The 22457-nt window shown below is 32.4% G+C and overlaps 3 protein-coding genes and 1 pseudogene across 9 annotated transcripts; 2 read left to right on the top strand and 2 right to left on the bottom strand.

Annotated features, from left to right (window-relative positions):
- Nucleotides 1-1114: 1114 nt before the first annotated feature.
- On the bottom strand, nt 1115-3843 carry LOC109794299 (Pentatricopeptide repeat (PPR-like) superfamily protein). Its single transcript, XM_020353757.3, has one exon. It carries the CDS (start codon nt 3674-3676, stop codon nt 1880-1882), a length of 1797 nt encoding a protein of 598 aa, XP_020209346.1. The 5' UTR covers nt 3677-3843; the 3' UTR covers nt 1115-1879.
- A 7185-nt stretch (nt 3844-11028) lies between these two features.
- LOC109793344 (TCP family transcription factor) lies at nt 11029-12613 on the top strand. Of its 2 annotated transcripts, XM_020352812.2 has the most exons (3): nt 11030-11150; nt 11278-11350; nt 11487-12613. In XM_020352812.2, the coding sequence occupies exon 3, from the start codon at nt 11488-11490 to the stop codon at nt 12448-12450; it is 963 nt and encodes a 320-aa protein (XP_020208401.2). In that variant the 5' UTR covers nt 11030-11150; nt 11278-11350; nt 11487; the 3' UTR covers nt 12451-12613. The 2 variants fall into 2 exon arrangements, with proteins under 2 accessions (XP_082916232.1, XP_020208401.2); XM_083060106.1 differs by having other exon boundaries at nt 11029-11150; nt 11278-12613.
- Nucleotides 12614-18297: 5684 nt separating this feature from the next.
- Nucleotides 18298-22435, bottom strand: LOC109793659 (2-oxoglutarate (2OG) and Fe(II)-dependent oxygenase superfamily protein). 6 transcript variants are annotated; one of them, XM_020353129.3, is made up of 5 exons: nt 22274-22432; nt 21822-22069; nt 21280-21502; nt 20999-21153; nt 18298-18963 (listed from the first exon to the last, which is right to left on the bottom strand). In XM_020353129.3, exons 1-4 carry the CDS (start codon nt 22403-22405, stop codon nt 21031-21033), a joined length of 726 nt encoding a protein of 241 aa, XP_020208718.1. In that variant the 5' UTR covers nt 22406-22432; the 3' UTR covers nt 18298-18963; nt 20999-21030. The 6 variants fall into 6 exon arrangements, with proteins under 6 accessions (XP_020208718.1, XP_029126466.1, XP_020208714.1 ...); XM_029270633.2 differs by having other exon boundaries at nt 18298-19040; XM_020353125.2 differs by lacking the exon at nt 18298-18963 and adding an exon at nt 19536-20018.
- Nucleotides 18452-19399, top strand: LOC114916430 (peroxidase 66 pseudogene; annotated as a pseudogene).
- Nucleotides 22436-22457: the final 22 nt, after the last annotated feature.

Consider the following 22457-nt stretch of genomic DNA (forward strand, 5'->3'; position numbering starts at 1 on the left):
CAAGGATAATTGGAGTGTGTATCCTAACACAGGAACAGTATCAAATAGCATTGTTGTTTTCTTACTTACCAAGTTGTTCACTAAAAAAAACTGCGATATTATCTACGGCTAAAAGTCATTGGTAATAGTGAAAAACAGTTGGTATTAATTATTTTTATATATTTCAACCTTTTAAGTGGAATAGAAGCACGATAACATTCCTTTAGTTTCTAAATAATAAATAGGCTTTCTTAACAAAGTTCTGGTATGACTTTCAACTTTTACCAAACTGTACTGGAATCCTTGCTAATCGTAAAATATTACGTATTTTGATAGCCCAATTCTGAGACGAAGGCGAGTTTTTCACTGTACTCAAACTAGTATCTTTTGAAAATGGTATAGGTTGCAGTAACCGAGAAGAATGTATCTTACTCCATTGATCACGAAAAATGTGGGTTAAGGATCAAGCCATCACACAATAGGAGGTTTGAGGTCAATGTTGTATTGGAAGCTCCCGAAAAATCTATAGTTATGCAAGGGAAAACATATTTGTTCGAAAAGGAGATTTGAATGGACCAGTTAAGAAACAAAATTCAAGCCAATGTTCTATAAACGCATTACATACATGTCCTATTTGAAATGTTTGGATTTAAAGTGACAATCGGAATTTTTTTTTTTTAAATTGAAAGCATCAGAATTATATGTATGTAAATTAATTTCAACACCTTTCGTCTTGGACACATTGCAAGCGCTAGTAAATGAGAATTAAATATAAAATTAAATAAATAAATAAATGAAGCATAAAGCCAGAAATTGTTTTGTACTTTTGTCACTTCAAAAACCATAATAAGAACAAATTTCTATTTTGAAAAAACCAATAAGGGATTAAGATTGACTTTGACTTGATGATATCTTAACTCTTTCTTCTTTTTCTATTTTTGTTGACTAGGAATTTGATGCCTAAACGATTTGACAGTGTTTCAAGTCTAGCCTTCTTATTCCCATTATACACGACCTCTATGGAATGCAGCCGACTAAGAAGTTTATTCAAACAAGTCGTATTTCTCCGCTTAAGTTCACATCATTGATGTATTTTATTTATTCTCGCGAATACATCTGAAGAGTCTCTTAGTCCTTGTTTCATTGCAATATGAGTAATAGTCATAAACTCATAATATTTTTTTGGTTATACATAAGCTCAGTCTCATAATATATACATGTAATTGTATTTTTCTTGTTCAAACCTTTTCATAGAAAGCGAGACATCCGGAAATGACAAAAACCCTTATGGAACCCGCTTCTTAAATAACTGTTAGTACTTGGTCAAACAACTACTTTAATTTACACAACTCGTGTACATAAATTTATTCAATAATTTCTCACCTTAAATATTTAAATCTGACGTTGGAAAAAATCTATCATGCTTATGCCTCTGGAAGATCTCCTAGAATGAAGGGTGGAGAATGGAGATCTTTTGTTGACCACATGCTTGCTAATGAGTTGACGCCTTCGCTACCTGAACTTTATCTAAGTGTCATCTATTTCTCTGTTTTAGTCACAATGCCAGAGCTTGAGGCACGGTAACTACTCTCATCAAAATTCACATGACCAATCCCTCACAATCATAAACATGAAACGTTATTAGTGTTGCACAGATGCAACATAAATTTCCCCCTGACCCCTAAAATAGGGCACCTACATATCCACCTTGCTCCCGAACTGTTTCTCAATGCATAAGCTAAGTTTAATTTGACAAAGGGTGACCCCGGATCTTTACCATAAATGTCATGGTCTCATGCAACTATTATGAACTTCCATAACCAGTCCCAATCTGGCCATTAGAATTTGTTTAAATTCAAAATCAAAAGCTTGAGCTCCAAGGTTAGGCATGTCTGCTTGATCAAGATATGGTAATAATATGCCCCTCAAGGTAGATTTGATTGGCAAGGATGTTCAATAGTACGTAAATATCCTCACTTTGAGGATGGCTATTATCTCCAACAAAAAATTCATGACTCTTACCATCCACCCTTATAAGGCTAGAACCTGGAGCCTTGCTTATTCCTTTCTGCTTCATCAGTCTCCTAACGCTTCTCACTTCAGCCCATTTTTTATCAGTTGCATACAGATTAGAAAGAAGCACATATATGCCACTATCTTGGAATTCAAAATTCTTCAGTGATTTCAACATTTCATGGGTGAATCCAACATTTCCATATGTATTGCAGGCACTCAAAAGAGCTCCTAGGATCTGTACATCAGGGGGCATGGGCATTGTCTTTATTAACTCCACAGCTTCCCCCACCAGTCCAGCCCTGCAGAGCAAATCAACCATGCATCCATAGTGTTCTAACCAGGGAGAAAGATTGAAGTGGGGACTTGTCATCTTATTGAAATACTTCCGGCCTTCATCTACCAAACCAGAATGGCAGCAAGCTGTAAAAACTGCTAGAAATGTCACCTCATTAGGCCTTGTGCCAGAATCAATCAAATCTTCAAATTGTTTTAATGCTTCCTTCCCATATCCATTTATTGCTAGACCACCTATATAAGCATTCCAAGTACGAATATTCTTAGAATGCATTCCATTGAAGATACGCTGTGCCATCTCTATACAACCACATTTTGCATACATGTCAACCAATGCTGTTCCAATATGAACATCCCACTTGATATGGCAGCGATCGATGTATTCATGAACCCATCTGCCATAATCAAGAAGCCCGAGACTGGCACAAGCAGAAAGCACACTAGTCAGTATAACCCCATCAGGCTCAAAACCTGAATCCTGCATTTGACTGAACAAATCCAGTGATTCCCTGGGACACTGCCATTGCACTAACCCGCCTATCATGCTAGTCCAAGAAATAATATCTTTTTCAGGTATCTCATCAAACATTTGCCTTGCATCAGCCACAGATTCACACTTCATATACATATCCAACACAGCATTGGATACCACCAACTCCTCCCCACACAGACACTTGAAAACCAACCCATGAATCCCCTTCCCCAAATTTAAACAACCCAATTTCCCACAAGCCCCAAGTATGCTAACAAAGGTTGCCACATTAGGCTCCACATCCATTCTCAAAAACAATGCAATGGCATCATTAAACAACCCAGCCTTCACATACCCAGATATCAAACCAGTCCAAGATACCACATCTCTCACAAGCATGTCATCAAACACCTTGCCAGCACCAACAGTGTGCCCACAAATGCTATAAACATGGACAAGAGTGTTTTGCACATAGATATCACACCACAAGCCAGTCTTAACAGCTACTGAATGAAACTGTCTAACCTCTCCAATCCCAGAAAACTTGGCACAAGATTTCAAAACTGCAGGGACAGTGTACACATCAGGCACAAACCCATTCCTAACAGCCCATCTAAAAATCAGGATTGCAACCCAGGGTAATTGGCCAGAAGCATACCCAGAAATCATCAAATTGCAAGGGAACGAGCTCAAGCTCCAATCAAATTGCTTCAGGAAATTGCAAGGGTAATGAACATCAGTCACACGTTTTCCGAAAAAGCTTGCAGCTTTTGTGACAACCAAGTCATTGGCAACAAGGGCAGAAGTCAATAGATGCGCATGGATTTGCTTGAAAGATCTCAAGTCGTTGCACTTGTTAATCAAATTCAAGAGAACCCATTTCAGAGATTGCCCGGCCTTAATCATGCTAGTCATCAATGCTCAAAAATCCATGCAAAATCTTTCGCTTTCTGTTTATTACATTATTTGTGGACATAGCCACGCTTATTGGCACGTCTATAAAACTCAGCCAATTTCCAACATTCATGTTCTTCACAAAAATAGTATTTTTATTTCTTAAACTCGGTCTTATGTTTTGAAGTCTTCAAATTTGGAATAGGTTTTACTTCGGTACTTCGATTAACTTATAATCTTATTTTTAAAACATATTTTTTTAAGCATTTTGTTACTATGAAGTATCACTTAAATTCGTTGATGATTAATATTTATTCAACAACTTGTTTATGGTTAATTTTTAGAAGAAAAAAAATTTAATTATATTTTTTTCATACACAAAATTTAAATTTAAGATCTTATTTAAAAAAATGATTTCAATTTCACTCATACCAATCACTTGTTTTTCATATTATATATATATATATATATATATATATATATATATATATATATATATATATATATATATATATATATATATATATATATATATATATATATTGTACCGTCTCGACCGATTTTCGATTTGCTTACCTTCACAGGCTGATCGGTATCCGATCTTACCCTCTCCCTGGCGATGAGTCGACTACGACCTCGGCCGACCCCCCCCCCCCCCTTTTCTTGGGGTCACTCGGCCTAGGACCGAGTTGGCTATTTGCGTAAGCTAGATCGGCCCCATTCCGATCCCCCTCGCCTTTAAGACCCCGCTCGGCCAGTACCCGACCAGTCTCTCGGTATGGGTCTTGTCGGTCGGGACCTGATCGAAGATCCTTGCGTTCGCCAAGTGTTACCCAAATAATAACGGTTAAGAAAATCCCCACATTCACGGAGCCCACGAGGCCCATGAGCGAGAAAGTATAAAACCTAAAACCCTAAAGCTAAGAAGGCAGATTGACACTTTTGAATGCTCTGACTTTGAGGCTTGACCTAGGAAAAATCCCTAATCCACCCTTTGGCCGGAACATATATATATATACTAAAAATTACATATTGATATTAGAAAAGTTGGTAAAAAAATATTTATTCAATATGTTTGACATTTTTAATAAATATAAAATACTACAAAAATGATTACTATATTTGAATATAAAATTTTGTATATTTTATCTCAATTTTGTTTTTCACCATTAAATCGATTCTGGTGTTTTAATATTTAATATTTATCTATGTTGTATTGTAAATTTATCTAGATAAAAACTTAAAATAGTTTATTTTTTAAAGTATTTTTTTAATAAAACTAAATAACTTTTTTCAATAAAAGAAAATAACAAAAACACTTATTCAACCATGCTCGTAAAAGAGCCATAATTAATAGTGTTGAGTTCCCCTCCTTTCTGTTGAAGTATTAAAAGGTCTAGTGGGCCTTACTGGTCCAATATATTCATTCGGGTTTCACAAAGTTTTGGTCCAGCTTTGACTTGTTTAATTCGGCAAACCCATTAAATTTGAGCCTGCCTTGTATCGATAATAATCAGCCATCATGTCTCGTTATATATTTTAGGCGAACTCTTTATTTTTAAATAATCTATGTATTCTAATAACCAAGTGTTTGTAACGTGATTGTCCCAAGTGGTTAAGAATCTGAACCTACTACCACTTACTACTACTGGAGGAACTATTTCCGGTTCTTGAACTACTTTAACTAAAAAAACAAGTGAAAATATGTGAACAAATTCTCACAAATATACAGAGAACTTATATGTTACGAATCCAACTCCTCGTTGGGAATAAGAAAAGTATTACCCCAATAGGATAAAAATAAGGGATGACATAAGATTTTTTTATTTATATCATTAAAAATAATGATTAATTTTTATAATATAAATGTTAGGTTAGCTAGTAAGAACAATAATATATATATATATATATATATATATATATATTTATATTTTATTTTATTTTATTATTGGATGAATATACACAAAAGATTTCTTTGTTCTAGTTAACCTAACATTTATATTACAAATATGTTTTTTATATTTTTTTTCTCGCTGCAGTCTTATATGTTAATAAGAATATCCAATATTTTCGTTGAGTCATATAACAAAATTAATGTATACAGTTTAAATATTTCGGTATATATCAAGATAATCATGAGACTGGGCTATGATCCAGTGATAGAATTGAATTTGTTTCTTCACCCCATGTCATATAGTACTCATTCCCACTATATAGAGCAGTGATTTAAAAATCGGACCGAACCGGCCGGTTGGACCGGTTGGACTAGGAACCGGTGATCCAGCCGGTCTGAATCTTAAGTTGGATCGGTTATGTAGTCGACTCGTTTCAAATCGAATTGAACCGGTCAATTTTCCGGTTCAACCGGTGAACCGGTGGGTCAAACCGGTTCAACCATTTTTTTATTTTTTATTTTTTAAGGGACCATAAACCACAAAAAATAATAATGAAAATTGAATCTCTTAATGGAAAAGCAAGGAGTCTTATTAAATATAACAATGACTACGTGTTCTAATATATTTGTTTGCAATATATACAACTTAAATAACTTTTATAGTATATTATTAAATTTAAATTATATATTTAATAATATAATATTTATGTAAATATTACATATATTATTGTGATATTAATTGCAAGCATATTATATATGTACATATTATTTATATTTTTAATTTGTATTAATATACCGTTTAACATGTAACTTTTTATGTATTTTTTTACAAAATAAAAATAAAAATAATTTTAAATAAGATAGAAAATTTGAAATTTAAAATAAGATATGAATTTATTAAATATTATAAGTATAAAATATATTTAATATGAATATTTTTTTTTAATAAAAATAAATAAAAACCGAATCATGCGGTTCAACTAATAATTCACCGGTTCAACCTTTGACCTATTGACCCAGTACCTTAACCGGTTCGATGACCGGTCCGATTTTTAAAACTATCATATAGAGCAATTGTTTCGTTGCTCCCCACTAGCTTCCTCCACCATCTATGGAGCTAGACAAAGAATATACCAAATGATATTAATAATATCCTCTCCACAATTTGTTAATTAGTCAACAAAAGGATAGCTCGCCTCAAATAAAGAAGGGTCCACCATTCTCGACTCTCACATTGTCTTCCAACCCAAATATATAAATTATATATACATAATTAAGAATGTAAATAATGACTTATTAATAAAGTAATTTTAATAAAAATTATTTTTGGAGGAGATGAATATATATAATGAGTTATTAAATAAAGTAATTTTAATAAAAGTTAATTTTTGGAGTAAAGGAGTATATATATATATATATATATATATATATATATATATATATATATATATATATATATATATATATATATAGAGAGAGAGAGAGAGAGAGAGATTTGGGGGAGAGAGAAGGGATTCGTTTATTCCGTTTAATAATTTATATTTTATATCAAATTTCAATGATGCAACTATTAAATTAAAAGTTCTTAATGTATATATTAAATTTATAAATTTTTAAGAAAATTAAAAATCATATAATACTTTGTTTCATTAATTCAAATTAATGGATAAATCTATTTGAGAAGGGATCCATTTTGTCTAAGTGTAAGTTTACCTAGATTTATTTTACTCGATAACGCATGTTTTACATCAAGTATTAACAATCTAATAATTGAATTAGAAATTCTTAATACATATATCACGTTTACAAATTTTTAAAAAATTTAAAAATTATTTGATACTTTATTTTATTAATTTAAATCAACGTATAAAATATTTTATGAATATATTATCATAAACATCATAAAGTGTTAATATATTCTCTACACGTAAGTCACTTTCAAACTCAAAATTTGATTTTCAAAGACATTTTTATATGGTATACGTTGGATTCCTCTTAGTAAAATTATTCAACTCAATAACTTGTGATATAAGTTGAATTTCAACGATTCAAACGTTAAATTAAAAGTTATTAATGTATAAATCAAATATACAAGTTAATTTTTTAAAAATTTGAAAATCATGTGTTACTTCGTTAGCTAAATTCAAATCAATATATAAAATATTTTTATTCTTATTTGTCAATTTGAATTAATGAAATAAAATATCAAATAATTTTTAAAAATTTAAAAAATTGTATGTTTGATATATGCATTAAAAACTTTTAATGTAATGATTGGATTACTGAAATTCAATATTCACTGTGAGTTATTAAGTGGGTAACTTTGCCCATATATATATATATATATATATATATATATATATATATATATATATATATATATATATATATATAAAGAGAGAGAGAGGAGGGGAGAGAGAGAGCATATCAATGAAAATATGTTTTATCATGAGAGATGACTAGTAAATCATATTCTTTAGAATATAATGGTTAAAAGTAAAATTCAATTATAAATACTCTTTTACAAGATTATTACTATTATTTCTTTCATAATTGTCAACATCACCACCACCAATTGTCACAATCACCACTACCATAGTTATCATTGGTGATGATGATAATGACAACAACGACAACCGTAACGATGACGATGGTAGTGACAACAACAATAATGATAATAGTGATGGTAATAAGATAATCTTGATACAATAACATGTTAATTTTTTATTGAAAAAATTATATATTTTATTTAATCTTTTTGTAAATATAAATTTCATAAAATATATTGATATTTCCTCCATTCTAAATTTTTAATTTTTTATGAAACCTTTAGTTGGTCATAAATGTAATAAAATATTTATATATGTTAGATATGATATGATAACATGATATTTTATCGGATAAAAACTTTTCATTTAACTTGAGGATGTTAGATTTTCAACTATCCCATAAAAATAATTTTGTAGAAGATATAAGTGTTATTACCAGAATCCCACTAGTGCTCTGACAATGAGATGATGTTCCCGTTGTGCTAATGTTCGCAACAGGGTAGGATACCTATAAAGACATTCTGATGCTCAAGTTAGAGGAAAGTCTAGGTTAATAATGAGATTATGATAGAATGATACTTGGTGCTCCATATGTGATTGATCTTATCTCTAAGTTTAGGGATAATGTTATATGATATCTTAAAGATATATTTAAGTGATTGGGCGAAAATATTATTATTAATTAATAAAAATATTGTTCATGATAGGTGAAGATATTTTGTTAGGTGAATATAATGTGCTTGATTATGATATTCCATAAGATACTCGTGCTTAAATATGTTGATAGTCGTTATAAGTTAATTGCCTAAGATTTTATCTCATGATGATGGGTGAGAGGCCAAGCGTGGACGAGCTAGAGGGGGTCATCTCAGCTTTAGTTTGGTCGAGGTGGGTAGCACATAAGTCCCTCGAGCTTTGAGTCCGTTATGACAAAGGAGTTCTAAGTGAGGCCATTATGGGTGGATTGGTCCTTCATCCACTAATGGCAAGATGAACGAGTGAAGAGTAGTTTGGTTCGGTCAGGTTGATCGGTATAGGTAGTATGAGGGCTCTCTGAGCTCTTATCGTTGGGGTAAGAGCACTTTGATGTTCGTTCTATCTTTGTCATTTATGCTACATTTAATGTGTGGTTGTTGATAGTTTTCATGTGCTTTAATGGGTAATAAATGTGATGTATTGCCTTTGATTTTGTACTCGGTAATTAAGCAATGGTTCCTATGTTATATAAGGTGGGAGTTTTTGTTTTATTCCACAGTTTTTGACATTATTGGCTCAGTGGGTTGTTTCTTGTATTTTGTTATTATGAGGTATGTTTATGTGTAGTGTCACCTATGTTGGTGTTTATTGCTTGTGATGATTTTCAATCGTTGTTGGGTGTAGGTGCTTGCATATGACGTCAAAAGTAGTGGTTTTAGGATCGTGGCTAACAATGTTGTCTTGTAAGATGATGGTTTGAATCATGAGGAGTTTGTGGCTTTGAAGGTGGAGGTTAACATTCTACGATTTGATTTATATAGTAGTCGATTTAAGAAGGCGGCATTGGCGATGACTTTTGTGCGTTTGGAGGCCAAAAAGGAGAAGCTGAGCCATATAAGGAACATTTTGAGGAGGGGGTGATTTCTTGGTGTACTTGGTAACGAAGTTATTGAAAAGAACGCAACCTTGTGTGCGTTTGACAAAGTATGTTGGGGAGGTGGAAAATTTATCATTAGAGCGTGCTTTGATGATGTCACATATTAGAAGGTTTTAGACTCGTGTGATGATGTTGGAGGCTGTTGTGATCGAGAAATATATGTGCAATTTTCAAAGAGTTATGCATAAAATGGCGTTTCTTGCATTTGATTTCCCTTGTAGTATGTTGAGTGTTGACCTTGATGTTATTGATGGTGAGTTGTTGAAGGATAATGATCTTCTTAACAAGGATGATGCGGAGGAGTCATCCAATAAGTAGGAAGATGTGTTTGTGGCTTGTGTGAGGTTGGTGGTACATTAGTTGGTACGACCTCGACTTTTGGTGAGAAGGGTACGGGCGGTGTAGGTGAGGCTCGTTTGCTCAAAAATTGCATATGAAATTGTAAAGACGTGAAAGCTTATTTTCTCAAACATCGCATATGAAATTATAAAATTGTTAAGACGTACGAGTTCATTTACTCGAAAATCACTTGTAAAATTGTAAAGTGTGGATTTTTAGAGTGTTGTGGTGAGGATGACCATATATACTTACTAAAAATGTTTTTGCGATTATATTGACGAGTCATTTGAGTAGTTATACATTGTCTCAAGGTACCTCGTTAAAAATGTCCTTAATCAAAACTTTTTTTTTTTTTATAGAAAAAAAGGCTAAAATAAGAAAAAATTACAAATCCCATTGTGACAACTTTAACTAAAGTAGTGTTTCAGCGATAGAAAAAAAATCAAGATAAAAAAATTATTAAAATAATAATTAAAATAAGTATTAATATCAACAATAAAATTATTTCATATACTTTATTTTTCATCTATTTCTTTCTCTTTTACATATATAATAATATTTTTTTTTACGTATTTTTCATCTATTTTTCTTCAATCAACCAATCAAAATTTCACTTTATTTTATATATATATATATATTTATTTATTTCTCTTTTCTTCATTTTTAAAATTTATTTCTGACTTATTTCTTTCCTATTTATCACACAGAAAGGGGATATGAATGCTTTCATTAATATTCAAAATATTGAATTAATGAGTAATAATAACTAATTATATTTAAAAACTTTAATAACTTTCCTGATACCCAGCGCCACATACGGAAAGTTATTTATTTATTTTTTTTCACGTATGTAATGGAAAATCGCAAATAGTCATGAATTAGGCACAAAACTGAAAGAGGCACAGTAAATTCACTGTAGAACATAGGCTCAGTACGTGGCATCATCCTAGAGGCCCACTTGACACGAAGAGTGTATCCAGCCATCCATTCCATTTCACTGTGTAAATAAATACAGAACTGAGCGTGGGGGTCCCTCTCTTCCATACGGATAAGTGGGACACTCTCTCTTCCATTGTTAGGGTTTGTTTCTCTCTGCGTTTTTTGTTGTCTCAATTTTTATTTTCTTTTTTTTTACATTTACAATTTTTTAATTACGAAAACCCCTCTCCCAATTCTGAATTAGTCTCTCTAATCTAATCCTCCGCAGCGCCACAAAGCTTCAAACCACAGTCAACGTTTCAAAACACACTTCTCTCTATTCGCCCGTCGAACAACACACTGTACGCAACATCAATTTCACTTTTTCACTCCTGAAAATTTCAAATTTGCAATCTTTTCTCTTGTTTCTTGTCTGGGTTTTCATCATATTTTTCTGGGTCTCTCGTAATTCTTGTTAAATTTCCTTTTCTTGTTCAGGATGGAAGCGAATGCAAATCATACCCACGACGGCGAAGAGACGCCGACGCCGCCAATGGTGGACCAGCCGGAGTCTCCGCCGGCGGCGATGCCACTGAAGGAAGAGGTGTCGGAGGCGGAGCAAGGCGAGGACGTGGCTCTTCCGATGAGCGTTATTCCGATGTCGACGGCGGCGGCGAAGCGGCCGTCGAAGGACAGGCACACGAAGGTGGAGGGGCGCGGGCGGCGAATCCGCATGCCGGCGACGTGCGCGGCGAGGATCTTCCAGCTGACGCGCGAGCTGGGACACAAGTCCGACGGAGAAACAATCCGGTGGCTCCTGGAGCACGCTGAGCCCGCAATCATCGAGGCCACCGGCACCGGCACCATCCCGGCGATCGCGGTGTCGGTCGGCGGCGCTCTGAAGATTCCGACGTCCTCGGCGGCGAGGCCCGAGGGAGAAGACACGCCGAGGAAGCGAAGGAGGAGAGCGTCGAACAGCGAATTCATCGACGTGAACGAAAGCCAGGTGTCGGTGTCTTCAGGGCTGGCACCGATCGCGCAAACCGCGTACGGCGGTGGCAGCGGTGGTGGTGGACTCGTTCCGGTGTGGCACGGGTCGAACGCTTCGGGGCCTTTCTTCATGTTCCCTAACAGTTCGAACCCGCCTCAGTATTGGGCCATTCCCGCAAGCGCGACCCCGTTTTTCAACGTCCAAGCCCGGCCCATTTCGGGTTTCGTTTCGGCCATGCAGATTCAACATGATAATAACCACTCCTCGGATTCTGCTAACTCTTCCTCCACCGTGGCTCATACTATGAGCTCAGTAAGTGTTACTAGTGCAGCTTCTGCTTCTACTTCCACTTCTGGCTCCTCTTCTTCCGCTGCAACAACCACCCAAATGCTCAGGGATTTCTCTTTGGAAATTTATGACAAGAAAGAGCTTCAGTTTTTGGGTCAACCGCCACCCTCTTCAAAGGAATAAATAAATCAAATTGTTTACCACTAGTAGTAGACATTTAAACAATTTTTCTTTTTGTCAATTTGGGCTTTGTTTAATTTTGGTTAATGGTTAGGACTTAGGACTTAGGATTTGGGAACAAATTTTGTTATTTTAAATCTTAAAAGGCTGTTTATTGTTTTTTTAATTTAATTTTATGTTATTGGGAAAGCACTAGGGGTATGGTCCCACTCTGAGCCGTGCGTTGGCACGTGGGAGGTGGGGTTATTGGATAAGTGGTGACTGGTGAGACGGTGTGAGGATAGCGTTGTGGGGAACTGGGGGCTGACTCTGATAGGTGCGTCAACGAGAGAGGTGGGGTCACGTGAGGTCGCGCACGTGTTGGGTGGTGGGGCCCAGTGTGTGGGTGGGGAAAGTGAGGTGGTCCGTGGAGCGTGGTGAGTGGTTGAAGTTGGGCCACGAGATTTGGTCATGTGATTGCTAGTTTTCGGCACGTGTCCCTATGATTTGGTGGGCCCCGCTCGTGGGTGGAACCAGCCTGGCCCTCTCTACACACGTGTCGAGTAAGGAGGGAGTACGTAGCTGGTTCACACGTGGACCCCTGCTTCACTGGCCACACTGCGCCCTTCCCTAGACTAGGTGCCCTATACTTTGGGACACGAGTTCTATTTATATGAAAAAATAGCAAAGGTCACAGAAATTAAAGTTAACCAAGAAAAAGAAACTCCCTTTACTGCCATTTCTACTCTCAGTATTACTTTTTCTTAAGGAGGTAACATTTTTAGTGTCTTTGTATTATTATTTTGATTGTATGATTTTGGTTCATCTGATCTTAGTTATGTCAATTCAATTCTTCAAGATTCTTTTTTATTATTATTTATTTAACATTTAATAAAAAGATTTGGATTTTATAATAAAGGATGTACTTTAAAAGATAAATCTAATAATATCTTAATTAAAAAATTGATGATAAAAATTATGATAAAATTAAATGCGTGTCATAAAAATTAAAATTAATTATAATATTTATCATTAATACTATAGTTAATAATTATTATTATACTTTATTTTTAATGTAAAATCTTTTACTTTAAAAGAGATAATTCTTAATAAAATGGACTAATATAACAAATTGAGCATAATGAGATAGTAAATAAATATAAAAGGGTTAGTAAAGTGAATTTCAATCTTTGTAGATCAATTCGATCCACCTTGAAATTATGTTAGGTTGGGTTAAAAAAAAACTCATAATTGGTAAAAAAAATCTAAACGTAACTCAATCCATCAATTTAAAATATAAATATAAATAAAAAGATATAAAAATATTTTTTGACACAAATATATATATATATATATATATATATATATATATATATATTAAATCATCTCATTTTAAGAAAAATAACTAAAATCACTCTTATTAAAAATAATTTATAAAAAAATTCTTATTTAAAGAATTATTCTAATTTATATTTAAAGAGAGGATTTAATTGTAATAATAATACTAAGAATTTATGATAAATAAATTAAATAATTATTTTATCCATTAATAAATTTTAAACAAATATTAAATTTTAATTTAGAAATAACAAAATAATAAATAGATAAAGAATTAAAGAGTATCTAAAAATATTCATGTTGAAAAAAAAAAACTAAAATCATTCTTGTTACATAATAATCTCTAAGAAAACAATTTCATTTTGATTATTTTTTTAACTATTTATGGGTTGGAGTACCCCTTTTAATATATTTCACTTTACCTAAAAAAAAATCTCTGAGAAACAATTTTGTTTAAGATAAGTATTCTAACTTTTTTAGACTTTATTCAAAATCAAGATAAGTCTATTTTTTTCTTCAAATGAGGCATTAGAAAAATTTTACCTTGAGAAATGGTTCTTGTGTAGTTTTTATTTCCCATTTGATCCCTGTAAATATTATAAATATTATTTTTTAAGTCTTTAAATATCACGAATTTCACATTTATCCTCTTTTTTGTTACGAAATTTCCATTTGGTCTCCATCTAGAAGTACCAAGGGAAAAAAAAAGTCCAGAAGTATAGAGAAAACTAATGAAAAAGTGAAAAAAAGAAATAAAAGGAACTATTTGGTAAAAGAAGTGTTCTATGGAAGATGCGTTTAGAAACATAAAAAAAATGAGATGCAGCACATAAAAAAAATTACGGTTTTTTTAATGGATATATAACTTAATTAAGACTAATACTCTTTCTGGTAAATTTTTAAGGCCAAAATAAAAAATGACATTCGGTCTTTTTTATAAGAATAATTATAAAATAGTTATTTTTGAATTAGTTATTTTACATGAAATACCATTAATTAAAATTATTTTTCTTAATTTAATAAGTAGTTATTAAAATAAGAGTCTTGTTATAAATATATGATAAATTTAATAGTAATAACTAAACTAATAATTTTTTTTAATAATAGTGAATTAGATGATGAGTCTCTATAAAAGTATCCGGAAGAATAATTATATATGTAATATAATAACCAAATATAATTTGAAAGATAAATATACACAATTAAAAAAAAACATATTTATAAATTCAATATTTTCATCTAATAATCATGTAAGTTCAATTGAATAAGTAATTATTTCATACTTTTTGAATATTATGATCTTGTTTAAAAGAGTTTATCTACAATTATTTTAGTCTTATCTCAAGACACTTTTTTTTAAAACTTATCTTGTGACATAAATATTTGAATACGTATTTGAAAAACTTATGAAAATAACTTGTGATATGTTGATAAATTAATTTAAATTTATTTCAATAAGTTGTTTTTTTGGGATAACTCATAAAAACAACTTATAATTTATATAAAATAGTTTAATCTTACTTTTCGTTCGATTATAAAAGCAACTTAAATATTTGTACTTATTATTAGGGGTGAACATTAAACCGACACCCGAACCGAACTCGAAAAACCCGAAGAAAAATATTGTTTTTGGGTGGGTTCGGGAGGGTTTTATGGGTAAATCAGGTTAAAATTTTGATTTTATACGGGTTATATTGGGCGGGTTCGGTTTTGAATTTTTAAACCCGCTAAAAATCGAACCTAACCGAAAATAAGATAAGTTTAAATTTTTATTATTTTTGTATAACTAAACAACAATGGTTCAAATTTAAAAGTCTTTATTTCAAGTATAATATAACTATCAATTTGTAACTTATTTTTTTCCTTTTTCTCATAACTTAGATATTTATTTTGTCTTCTCCTTCCTCATTCAACTTCTCAACACACTAGTCCATTTTTAGAGTTATCTTTTTGCTTCTTTCTTTGTCTTTCTTTTCCATCTTCTTATCTCCATTTTGAATACATTTTGTGTGACTGTGATTTCTTATGGTTTTGTAATCTAACTTTATATTTCTTTTCCATGTAACAACTATGAATTTTGTTATCTTTTATTTTTGCTTCTTTAGTTTGTAAATGTTTCAACTACGAATCTATTTACACCATCTATTTTCACCTTCATTCTATTTTTATACACTATTTTAAAAATATTTTTTATCGTTTTAAGCTTCACCTTCGTTAAGATAAATTGGTCTACAAAAAAATTCAAACCCGATTATACCCACCCGCTTAAATCCGAATCCGTTTCAACCCGAACCGCCTCAAATCGAAAGCTCAGTCGGTCGGATATGAGTCACATTTTTTCAAAGTCGGTTTATAACGGGTTGAACATTTTTCACCCGAACTCGACCAAACCCACCCGTTGCTCTACTTATTATAGTACAATTTGTTCAGCTACTACGGTTCAGTTGGTATTTGCATTATTATGCATGCCGAGATCTGGGCTCTGCTGCAGTTTGTTGGAGTGATGGGTTTCGTAATGTGATTTGCTTCTCCGATTATATGTAGGTTAGGTGCTGGAAATGGTTGAGACCGCTGTTTTACCGTGTTATTGTAATGCAATACCCCGTTTCGGAAACCGTGATTACTTAAAAAATAATGAAATTAAATTCTCTCTCGTAATATTCTTTTTCTAATCTCTTTCTAGCAATATTAATAATTATTAAATATATATAATGACTTAAATTTAATTTTATAAAAATTATTTAAAAAGTTACATCAATTATAAAATTAAATTTGAGTTATTAGATATATTTAATGATTATTAATGTTGCTGGAAAGAGATTGAAGATAGAATTTTGTATCACCCAAATTCGTATAAATGTCAGTAATTTGAGACCTATTGAATGCTTAAAATAATAGCAACCAACTCCACCAAAAGTGCAACTGGTTTGATTAGTGACTGTTGAACTTGAACCCATGATTTAATGACTTAACACCTTGGTTGAGTCACGGTCTAACTAAGTTTAGTAACTGCGGTCGAACCAAAAAGTTCTAAATTCCCTTCAAATAGTGAAAATTACAACAAAAAAATTGTATAAAAACCTGTACAAATAAAATTAAAAATAAATAATACATGTATTGACAGAGTAATGTTTATTTCTCGACTTTCTGTTAGTCATAAAAAAATGTTTTCAATTAATTAATATAAAAACTTTCAAACACGAAATGAATATCTATTAACTTATAATATTAATCATTTAATGAAATAGACTTTTTGCATTATTTTAAATCTGTCACTTCACTTTTGACCATAACTGTTTGCTGTTGTATTTGGTGACATGAAATGAATTAATTATACATTTTCGAAAGGAAGATTACAGTACTTTTCTTGAAATTTGACTTAATATTTTTTGTTTGAGGACGAAATGACTTAATTATACTTTATATAATTTTTTAAAAATTTGCTCTAACTCCATTTAAGGGAGGTCGGTAGAATAACTCCATTTACCTCCTGTAGAAGACGAATAATCTTAATTAAAACTCAAAGAAGGATAAGTAATTTTTTTGGAAAAAAAAATATTTTTTTAAGATAAAATATCGAGTATAATTAAATTAAACCTTAAAAGAAATCAGTCTAATTTTTTATATATATATATTAAAACTCTGTTAAACACAAACATACCGATCAATATTGATTGACATAATGATAGTCATTTGTGTTTTTTAATGAAATTGTTTAGAATTTAAGTCTTTGTTTTAAGTATGTAATAGATCATGTGTATGTTTGGATACAAATTAAAAATAGTTTTTAGAATTTATCTATTAAAAATAATATATATATATCTATATTTTTTTTTTCAGCAGGAAATTTTTTTAAAGTATTTATAAATTTGTCTATTATTTTTGAATTTGGATCCTCTCTTACAAAATTTTCTCTCCGGTCTCTCTCTAGCAACATTAATAATCATTAAATATATCTAATGACTCAAATTTAATCTTATAATTAATGTAACTTCTTAAATAATTTTTATAAAATTAAATTTGAGCCATTATATATATCTAATGATTATTAATATTGCTGGAGAGAGAATATTACTCGTGTGTTTGCATCCGCGTTTTAACGTGGTTTTTCTCGTTCAACTTGAAGCAATGAATAGCTGCTTTTACGTAAATCCGTGTGTAAACGTGGAGAGACGAAAGAATTGCGTTTTCAAAATGAAAAGCAAACACCCACTACATGAGATGATTCAAATTTCATTTATACTACATTTTTTTTTCAGAAACCGGAAGAACTACAAAAGTTGGCAACGGTTTCGATTGATTTAACCCGTCTCATCAGATTGCATGCATAATTGGCCTAAAAAGCCACCAGCACTGGTTATTACTTATTAGCCAGTTCACCTGCTAGTTCCATAACCGACTAAATTTTATAACATTGGATTCAACCAGAAAAATGAATGTTTGAACAATATTCCATTTTCATTTTCTTTTTGGTCCAAACTATATTCCTGTTGATTACTTTTGATATCCTTTATAAATTACTCAAGCATTAGATAAAAGGAACCTTCCGCACAATGGAGGCAATTTGTTAGGGCATAATCTGGCACTCCTCTCGTCAACTTTACAGCAAAACTAAACTAACCTGAGAACTTATGAAGTAACATCACCTAACAACGTTGATTGATGGAAAAAGCTTTTTCTAAATTACATGACTAAAACTTCTAACCTCCCCTTAAAGCCTTTCTCAACGATAATCAATAATATGTACGATATTAACTTGCTCTCTGTACTTCTGTTGGTAACAGAAGGTGCGTGTAGGTGGTTTGATAAAGGGAGGTCAAAATCTGTACTTCCAGGCTAATATTCCAACTTTTGAAGTACAGTGATTCAAAATTAAGCATGTTTTTGCTAAATCGTACACTTATATATATATATATATATATATATACCGAAATGCATCTTTTTCACGAAGTTCTCATCCAAGCCTCATCTTCAAGATACAATAATTCTGATTTATCAGATGGCCCCTCTGCCAGCAGAAAACATCTTTACAATTATATTCCTTCCCTTAATATTTTCAGTATCCAAAGCTCGGCTTCATGCTCATTACTATGACCAAACATGTCCACAATTGGAAAAAATAATTTCAGAGACTGTTCTCAAAGCTTCTAAGCATGATCCAAAAGTCCCAGCTCGTATCTTGAGAATGTTCTTCCATGACTGTTTCATAAGGGTATGATCTTTCACTCAGGAAAAAATATATCATAAAACACGCACTTGAGAATGTTCTTCCATGACTGTTTCATAAGGGTATGATCTTTCACTCAGGAAAAAATATATCATAAAACACGCACATGCACGGACATATGCACACAATATTCATATTGATGAATGACTAAAGTGGCTAATGTGTGTTTGTATCAGTTGTGTGTAACGATATGATTATTGACTGATGTTAAATGATAGGGGTGTGATGCATCAATATTGCTGGACTCAACAGCCACTAACCAAGCTGAGAAAGATGGCCCTCCTAATCTCTCAGTTCGATGGTTCTAACTTCTATGTGATTGATGAAGCAAAAGCAAAACTTGAATTAGCTGGCCCACGCACTGTTTTTTGTGCTGATATAATTGCCATTTCAGCTAGAGATGTGTAGCCATGGTATTATCAAGTCTCCAAACTACCTTAGACCTGCTAAAATCTTGGAACTTTTTATTAGACACATTTAATGATCTCAAAATATTTCATTAAAAGGCTCCAAATCACATATGTTTGGATAATGCCTAAATACATTCTAGATATATATTTAAAATTTCTATACACAGTGATCACTCATTCCTGAGGATTTTGAATAACATATAAATGATTATACAGGATATATAGTATGTTGGATATTGATCTCTACATTTCCATAATGACCCCCCATGGAACATTAACATATCTTGAGGCAGGTGAAAGGAAGTTACTTATTTCAATGTCCATATTTCTTATTTACTTTAATAATCTGGAGGTCCATATTGGAATGTACTAAAGGGAAGGAAAGATGGAAGAGTCTCGAAGGCATCTGATACCATCAACTTACCCGCTCCAACCTTCAATGTGAGCCAGCTAATTCAGAGCTTTTTCAAAGAGAGGTTTGACAGTTAAATATTTAGTAACTTTATCTGGGGGTCACACTCTAGGCTTTTCACATTGTTCTTCCTTTGAGGCACATCTTCATAATTTTAGTTCATTGCATCACTGATCCAAGTATTAACACCGAGTTTGCTTTAGACCTAAGAAAGAAACGTCCAAAACCAAACCACAATCACAAAGCAGGACAGTTCCTGGATGAAACCACATCAGTGTTTGACAATGACTATCACAAACAATTGCTGGCTAGGAAAGGTGTTTTTTTCAGATCAATCACTTTTTGTGGATTCAACCGCAAGAGTGTTTGACAATGACTATTACAAACAATTGATGAATGGTTAAGGCCAACAATGTACAGACTTTTAGTCCTAAAACTAGAAGGATATGCAACAATCATACAATATGTTAATTTCACTCTGCAATTAACATTATAAGAAGTACTAGTTAAGGCTCAGCTTAATGATGCCTTACACTTAAAAAGTCTAATTAAAAAACATTTGCAATGGTTTAAAATTTTATAGGAATTTCATGTTGGAAATGTTTTGTGTTCATGATAAGTTAACATAAATGAGTGCTATATACTAGTATACTTTAACCTATACAGAACAAAAGAGGCCTCATTATTAGAAATTTCACCTAAACATCTCACAAGTCAACAAAATTTTCATCCAAGCCCAATAAACAAACTGTGGATTGGATGTGTCAACAGAAGCTACAGACATTACTGCAGACAGATATACAGAAATCAGAAAATATCATCATAATTCTATAATGAAGAAATATAAGACAATTTCCATGAAATTCAACATCGTGTATCCAAAAAAATTATTCCTAATTTCAGGAAAAAATACTCATAATGTTCTGAGTAATGGGAGCTTTATATTACACTAACCAGCTGCCATTTTTTTTAAATAATGTTCTGAGTAGTTAGCTGGTTTAATTAACCTGATTTGCCCTACTATATGATATTTTTAGAAGGACTTCCTTATTTTGCTTACACATAAAAGTAAATTATCTGTTGAATAAATTTTCATACAGAACAATATTACCAACACTGAATCAAGATAACAGATATTTTGATCAATAGGCTGACAAAGAAAAAGCCTTCAGGAGATGAATATACCAGGTTATTTGGTACAAGACATGAACCACTCTTCAAGCAAATACTACATCTGAACGAAAGACATACTTGACACCCTTGGTAACATTTCTGGCTTCATGCAACAAACATTTATCTCCGTGAAGGTGCAGGAGTGCTGTCCCTTCAGTAGGAGCCACCTGTGATATCAACATTCTATCAACACCCAAAACATAGTCATATTCCAAAATTTGCATTAACCAAAAGTGTAACGGAAATATTACCATACCAACCCACATTTCATGAAGAGAAAATTAATACTTTACCTCAGCCACAGTGTTATTTCTAGGACCATAAAAGACTGTTTCTCCTCCAACTAAAGGATCAAAAGATGAAACTGCGGTATTTCTGGGATCCTTTTTGGGCTTTGATTTATGTTCACTAAGTCCACCACTCAAATACACTAACAGAGTATAATAAGTGCGGTTTCCATCTCCAAGATTAACACTTTCATCAATATGCCGTCCAAATCGTTGTCCAACATTGTACCTGAATGCAGTAACGTATGATCATTAGTGAAGGTAATGCATTTAAATTATCAACATTTATCTCGGGATGAAATTTATAGAGATCACTGGTGTTCTCAATTCACGAAGAGAATTGCATCAACGAAAGGAAAACATTTGATGAAAATCAAAGTGGGACAACTTTTGGATATTTTGGATGGTGTCATATGTAGTGCCGTATTTTTTCTGTTAAAATAATAGAATCATAAATGAAAATGCTTTGTCCCAAAGAAAGCTTTAGCAAACTGAAAACTTATACTAACTTCTCCACAAGAAACTTTTGCCTCACAAAATAAACTAACCTATAGAATCTGATATTTGGATTCAGTCCTACAGCAACCTTTCCTCTAATTTTTATATCAGAAAATAGTTTGTTAAGTCCAGACTCCCAAATAGTATCTGCAAGGACAGGATCATTCACTGAGATTCGATCATTATCTCGATAAGCTTCGCCTTTAGTTGGACCTAAACTCCCTTGATGAGAAAAACCAATTGACTCAGCAATTTTAACGAATGACTTCGATTCAGCAGAGGAGAAAAAATTCTGGACCTAAACAAAAAATAAAAATAGTTAAATAAGAATTAATTAGAGAAAATAATTAGCACCAAGCACATGCATACATTTCAAATTAGCAGGCATCTCCCATTGTGGCACTGTTTAATTTGTTTTGGAACATTAAAATTTCAACAGAATTTGAAGGAATCATATAAAATATGAATGCTTGAAATTGTAAGAAGAAGATGGAATTGTAACCGTGAAGAGATCGAAATCTCGGAGACGGGTAATCTGAAGATCCTTTTTGGGTTTGATGAGAGGCCATCTTGCCGAAGCTGTCTCCTTTGTGTCTCCCATTTTTCTCTTCCTCGTTCGCCTCTCCTCTGTCATTACATCGCCACAAACGTTTCTCTCTTTTTCTTCAGTTTATGTTTGCGTCTTC

The sequence above is a fragment of the Cajanus cajan genome, chromosome 7 (genome assembly GCF_000230855.2).
Source record: "Cajanus cajan strain Asha chromosome 7, NIPB_CcT2T_4, whole genome shotgun sequence".
Classification (NCBI taxonomy): Eukaryota; Viridiplantae; Streptophyta; class Magnoliopsida; order Fabales; family Fabaceae; genus Cajanus; species Cajanus cajan.

Excerpts from the sequence above, each read along its gene's own strand:
- LOC109794299 (XM_020353757.3), bottom strand. The coding sequence starts at position 3,676 with ATGACTAGCATGATTAAGGCCGGGCAATCTCTGAAATGGGTTCTCTTG.
- LOC109793344 (XM_083060106.1), top strand. The coding sequence starts at position 11,488 with ATGGAAGCGAATGCAAATCATACCCACGACGGCGAAGAGACGCCGACG.
- LOC109793659 (XM_020353129.3), bottom strand. The coding sequence starts at position 22,405 with ATGACAGAGGAGAGGCGAACGAGGAAGAGAAAAATGGGAGACACAAAG. Across the intron at positions 22,070-22,273 it reads GAGATTTCGATCTCTTCACG|GTCCAGAATTTTTTCTCCTC; the intron begins GTTACAATTCCA and ends TTTTTTGTTTAG. Across the intron at positions 21,503-21,821 it reads CCAAATATCAGATTCTATAG|GTACAATGTTGGACAACGAT; the intron begins GTTAGTTTATTT and ends TACTGCATTCAG.